Source organism: Betta splendens, chromosome 13 (assembly GCF_900634795.4).
Source record: "Betta splendens chromosome 13, fBetSpl5.4, whole genome shotgun sequence".
Classification (NCBI taxonomy): domain Eukaryota; kingdom Metazoa; phylum Chordata; class Actinopteri; order Anabantiformes; family Osphronemidae; genus Betta; species Betta splendens.
The window spans coordinates 17868101-17874100 of record NC_040893.2 but is presented as its reverse complement, the minus strand read 5'-3'; the positions used below and the strand labels follow the sequence as shown (position 1 = coordinate 17874100).

Sequence of the window (6000 nt, the reverse complement as noted above, 5' to 3'; positions counted from 1 at the left end):
GTTTTGTTGATGGAAAACAGGTCAGTGTGATTTACACTGTGAACTGTCAAATCAAAAACACTGGATTAATTTCTATAGAATTCATGAGACGAGCATGAGAAGCTTCATCTTGAGAATCTGGTAAAAAGAAGATACTATAATTCAACGATTAAATCTAAAACAGTTAAGTGTTGATCAAATTGACACTAGTTATGTGTTTGTCACAACAAATTCAAGAAAACAAGTGACCACTAAACTTAAATTGTTTGTAATATGTAGCTGGACTTCAACGTGTGACACAAAACAAACTTTGCCGCGTGTGTCGAGAGAGAGACAACAGAGGAGAGGACAATCTGATATCAATAGTAAGATTGACTCAGGGGGGAGAGGATGTGGAGGCAGAAGCTGGCACGCACTGAAGATTGGCAGCAGGGAACAGATGGTCAGGAGGAGAAAGGAAACATGACCAGGATGTGTAGTTATGCAAAGACGAGCAGAGGCGGTGGCCAGCGTGCTGATGAGCTCCGAGGCGCCGGCGCCGCGGTTCCGCCTGGAACACAGCGGTCCGAGCAGCACGAGCGCTGGTGCTGCCGGTCGCGCCGCTGCGGTTCTGAGACCCGGCTCTGGTTCGGCGGGCGGTGAACACGGGCTGATGGGCTCCAGATGAGCATCTCTTCTGGTTCACATGCGCGGATACATGTGACAGCGGCCCGTCGGGCCCGTGGGGCTCATCCGCTGCACGCTCACTCTCCTCAGGACCATGAATGAGATGCCGCGACCTTGATGCTTTTGAAGTCATGTGTTGCTTCTTCCAGACAGAACTATCACAACAACAGATGCGTGGCCGCTTGAATCTTCAGTCCAAATGCAAATGCTGAACGCATGCTAATGAGGCCGCTAGCAGCGCGGTGACAGCAAACGACAGCGGGTCACGAAAAAGTGGGACTGTGGACGTGAAGCTCGCTGGTCGTCGTGTGCGGGTCCAGAGTGATTCGCACCACGAGCAGCCACTTCCTGAAACGGGCCCATCCTCCATGCAGCGACCTGCGAGAAGAGCAGCTGCCTGGGCGGTCGCGTACTGTACGTGAGTGGACGGCGGTGGAGGTGGTGGTGGTGGTGGGGGGGGGGGTCTCGGCCACTGGGGCCCGGCTCCAGAGGGGTCCAGGAGCCACGCGCCCTTGAGGCCTGTTAGAAGCCAGTGTTTAACATCACTGCACCTCGTGTCACATCCCCATTGCTGCCAATAAACGGTTCTTGGTGGACTCTCACACAGCAGCAACTCTGGATTAGAGTTTAAAATCCTTAAAACTGGTGTCAATTGGGATTATTTGACTAATTCCAGTTTGTTTTACACGCGGGGCCAAAGAACGAGGATAAAACCTCGGCGACGTTCTCCTTCACGGAGTCAGAGCCCCGGCGTGTTCCACCAAGAACGTTAATAATAACACACGTGTGAGCAACACGTCGCTGACTGACTCTTAACCCGATCACGACGTCCTGCTGACTTTTCACAGCGCTCCGTTTTGCAGCAGTCGCAGCCTGAGACACCGTGCGTTCGTGCACGCGGACCCAGACAGGATTCGGCCCCCGGAGCGTTTGATGCTGTTGCTTCTAATTTCGCCATCAGACGACATCCGCCGCGCATTGACTTGCATGTTCTTCGCCTCGAACAGAAAAAGCCATTATCAAATGTGGCCGTTTCCCAACGTTCCATCAATAAAGCCAGACACAGATGGACTCGTATTCCCACCAGTCGTCAATAGCACAAATTCTTGCAGGAATGGGAAACGGCGCACACAATATAAATTTCTCATTAGAACATGTTTAAGTTCAGAGCAGCTGTTATTTCCCAGCGGAGCTCTGACAGGAAAAAACATATATATGTTAGACACAGTAGATTACAGCAGACAGATATGGAGCGTTGAATGGGATGGTGGGTGGTGAGGCGCCGTCATTGATGGACTCCAGAGTAAAGACAGTCGAATTATGTGTGTTTTTCCTGGCGTGATGGATTCACGTCGTCTGGACCACATTGAGCTTCAACAACAAGCACAGAGGAAAATGATGGCGATCAGAGCTCGTTAGCGTTCTTCAGTTCGCAGTAATGATGTGACATGTTTACACACATCGCGTCCTTTGGCCGCCGTATTACAGTACTGTAGGTCTGATTCAGCCAAGACAGCAGCGCTTCATTTCCCCGTCTTTCAATTTGAAAGCTGATAATTGTGCGTTTGCCGCGGCGCGGTTCTGATGGTTCTGCGTCCAAACGCAGCCACGTGTCGACAGCTGCCTCGTCTTTCTTTGTTCTGCGGCGCCGCGCTCCCTGAAGGTGAGGCCCGAACTCAAATATCTGTTTGCGAGTCTTACTTTTAATTGAATCATGCATTAATTACGTGCGTTTTGGGAGCTCATTAGTATGAAAACTGAACATTTTAATTTCAATGCTTTATTTAAGTCCCGACAACACGCACGCTTACTGGGAACACGTTTGATACAGCGTTTTTAATTATGCTCGCAACTCTTATGTGACTTTTTTTTTAGATCTGGTTCAAGGCGAGCAGAGTTAAAATAACCGTTGTCAGATTAAGCTCATCTGATGCCGAGCTTCTTCAAACTGACATGAGCTGGTTTGCTTTTTATTTTCAGTTTATGTTGTTGAGGTGAGTTTGGAGTTTAAGGCCAATGTTTGATCATTTAAAGGTGAAACAGCATCATCTACATAGATCCTGTAGCTCCTCACACTCGAGGCACTTTACATTATATGTCGCTTTTATTCAGTTCAGAGGGAAATATTCTAATATGACTCAATAATATTCGCCTTTTCTGTGGAATGAAAGCAAACCTGTAACATGTAAATGTTTTTTCTAAACCATCTGAAAACGATGATGTATTTATTGCAGGTGAAGTGTCTGACAGCTCCAGCTTTATGAGCTGCTGCACTTTGTTCTGCCCCGAGTCTCTGTGGTAATAAAGATCTTTGCAATATTCTTGGAAAAATAATTTCTTGTTTTTTTCCATTTGTGGAATAATTGCACTTTAACTGTACTGTTGTACTTCTACTAATTCAATTCTAGAGCTTTTCCTTCAGCTTAAGAGAATAATTAGTACTTGTCCTTGTACTGCAGTACTACTTCTCTGTACATCTACTCTACCTTCACTGTCTGTACTGCATGTTCAGAGCAAGAGGTTTGGAAACATCATCTTTAAAACCAGATCCGAGTAATGACATCGTAGTTTACTGCATCACTATCTCCTCCATTAAGCATCTGTATTGTAATATCATCTGCGCTTGCAGTAGAATTTGGTTAATTCACCCAGGATCAAACAGAAGCCGACAATGAGATCTAATTTGAAATATATTTAAGCTAATTCGCTCGCGAATGCATTGTTTTAGCTGAACGTGCGGCGTAATGAGTGTTTATTGGTTGAAAAGGCTCCGTAGATTCACGCCGCCATGTTCCGATCCCGCGTCATCTTCGCTGACGTTCCACTCGGTCACGGCTCTTCTGAAACGAGGGGATTCGCTCCCTGCTCTGTTGGACCTGGAGGGCTCCACGCCCATCGCTGTAACCGGGCTCGTGCTAGTCTTCTGCCTTCTGTCTCCTTCATCTGTGCCCTTCGCAGGCTCCAGTTTCAGTTTAAATATTCATCAATTTAAGGATCAGCGTAAAGGAAAGGGTTTTTTTCTATTGCAGTGCGTCCTAATGGGCCTTGGGCATGCGCAGGTGTAGCAGGTGACCTTGTGAAATCTGGCAATATACACAATTAGACATTTAAAAAAGGTATGAAAAGGAGTATTCACAGTCGGAGAGATGAATGCCCCGGTGCTTTATTAATGTGTCAGCACCCTGTTCTTTCTGCTGAACCCACAGAGTCAGTAAATTCTCAGTATTTAAAAGGTACTTGAGTCAAATTCTGCTCCCAATGATCTCAATAAATGAGACGGGATCGACCTTCAGGACACATGGGATTGATTCCTCATCGCCATTCTCATGGTAATGGCGTTGTATATTCTGCTCTGAATTATAAGTGAGCTATAGAGAGAGTGTAAGTCACACAAGAGTGCTCAGTCCTTCAGGGTTTACAGTTCAGAAAGGCAACAATGGCTCCGCAGGGATTAGAGATGTGCACGGACCCCGGTTCAAAGGCTAAAACGCAGCGTCAGCAGAACAGCGGCGAGGTAGTGCTGGTCCCGGTGAAAGGCCTCCATTGGGCCCGTCGTGATTAAAAGCTGTGATGGGTCAGAACGTTGCCGGAACACGGCGCGTTCACGTCGCGTTGGGCCGTAAACGTCGCGATCCGGTCGACTGGTCCACGAACGCATCGCCGGGTCGGCGATTTGATTCCGAGTGGGAGTGGCACTGGAAGGCCACTGTGCCGAATTGGGCCAAATTTGCCCGGCAGCAAGTCTAACCATGTGTAAAATCCCCGTGATGGGCTCAGAAAGCGATCCCCGGCTGCAGCCGCTGCACCTCTATCTCTGAGCGACGCGCACCCTCATTTCGGCGCACGACTCACAGCAGCCTTTGAAGGAAGAGGGATGTCCAGGAGCCCATTAACCTCCCCTGCGCCTGCTCTGATTCTGGACAGACACCCTCCCTCACACCGGGCCGCGCCCTCAGCCACAGCTCCCTCCCTCTGTCGCCGCACGCTCCCTTGTTTTACTGCATTTCCAAGTCTCCGCTCTCTGCGCGATAATAAGTGTTGATTTTCCAGCGACGCTTGTTGGGAGTCGTCTCGTATTTACTGCAGGCTTGTTTGCCTGCTCATGAAGACGCGTTGGCTCCAAGGCAGCCGCTCAAAACTGTCTCAAAGTGTTAAATTGACTTTGCTCTGGGCATTTTCTCATACATTAAATCGCAGCATGGTGATGTTTCCATTCTCAGACTTGCTCTGAAAATATTATTAATAATATATCATGATTTCCCGTTATGCTGTATGATATCCTTTATTCTATATCCTTGATTTTTTCCATTACATTCCTTCAGATCTAATTGTTCTGACACTGACTCCACAGCCTCCGATCACAGATGCTGCTCCCCTGCACGGATGCAATGAAGCCAGGCCCGCGTCCCAGGGTGCAATTGTTGTGACAGTTTACCCGAGATCAGAACTATTTCTAGGTGTTCGCCATTGGTGAAGCGTCTTCATTAGTCAAAAGGCGTGGGCGGGACTCCTGCTCTCTGCAGCGAGTCAAAGAGAAAGGCAATAAAGGGAGACAGGAGCTGCACTTTGCCGACGAGCATCTCCGCCGTCCGTCCTGCTTCGCCACAGTAACGCTGCCCCCGGATCTGCGAAAACAGCACACGCACGCGCGCACGCACACACACGGGGAGAAGAGGAAGGCAGAGTTCATCCATGTAACTCCGCTCAGTCAAACTGCGCCGTTTACCTGGATAAGTCCGTCCCGACGAGGAGAAGGAGAGCGCGATAAACGCGAGAGAGCAACGCGAGTGGAGCGTCGACGCAGAAATCGTGAAGGAAAGAGAAGAATATGATTGTCAAGCAGCGCTTGATCTTCATCCTCTACAGCCTCTGCGCGAGCGTCTTCAGAGGTGAGCGCTGGATGCTGCTGTGTAGACGGGCGTGGTGTGCAGAGGAGTTGGCGGCTGCGTTCGGATCATATGTGATCGCGTCAGACGCGACTTCAAGTGTTTCGGTGCGATGAGGTGCTTTTGTTTTTTTTTGGGGGGGGGGGGGGGGGGGGGGGTCGTTTCCCTGTGAAGTCGTGTGCGTTTGCGCCGCAGCCGTGCTCGGTGGACGGACGGCGACGTCCGCTGTCACAGCCGATGTGCTGGAATGCCTGGAAGTTGAAATGCGCGGCGCAGCGAGGAGCAGAATGCGGCTGCAAGTTTTTTTTTTTCCGATCCGGGCTCGGTGGCAACTTGGACGCTGCCCCGGCGCTGATGCAAAGTGGCGGATGAAGCCGCCGGGCTGCGCTCGGGTCGCCCGCAGTCTCCCCGTGTGTGTTCGTGCACGCAGTTGCGTCCCCCGTAGCTGACACGGGGGGGACGCACGCGG

General features: G+C 49.9%; 1 protein-coding gene across 5 annotated transcripts in view; it reads left to right on the top strand.

Annotated features, from left to right (window-relative positions):
* Positions 1-5105: 5105 nt before the first annotated feature.
* The window catches only part of cadm2b (cell adhesion molecule 2b), a 91085-nt gene continuing 90190 nt past the window's right edge, over positions 5106-6000 (top strand). For 2 of the 5 annotated variants that reach the window (XM_029170884.3, XM_029170881.3), the window contains exon 1: positions 5109-5534. In XM_029170884.3, coding sequence (XP_029026717.1) covers positions 5474-5534 — 61 coding nt within the window. In that variant the 5' untranslated portion in view covers positions 5109-5473. Of the gene's footprint in view, positions 5535-6000 lie in introns of all 5 variants that reach the window. The other 3 variants (XM_029170882.3, XM_029170880.3, XM_029170885.3) reach the window with 3 other exon arrangements.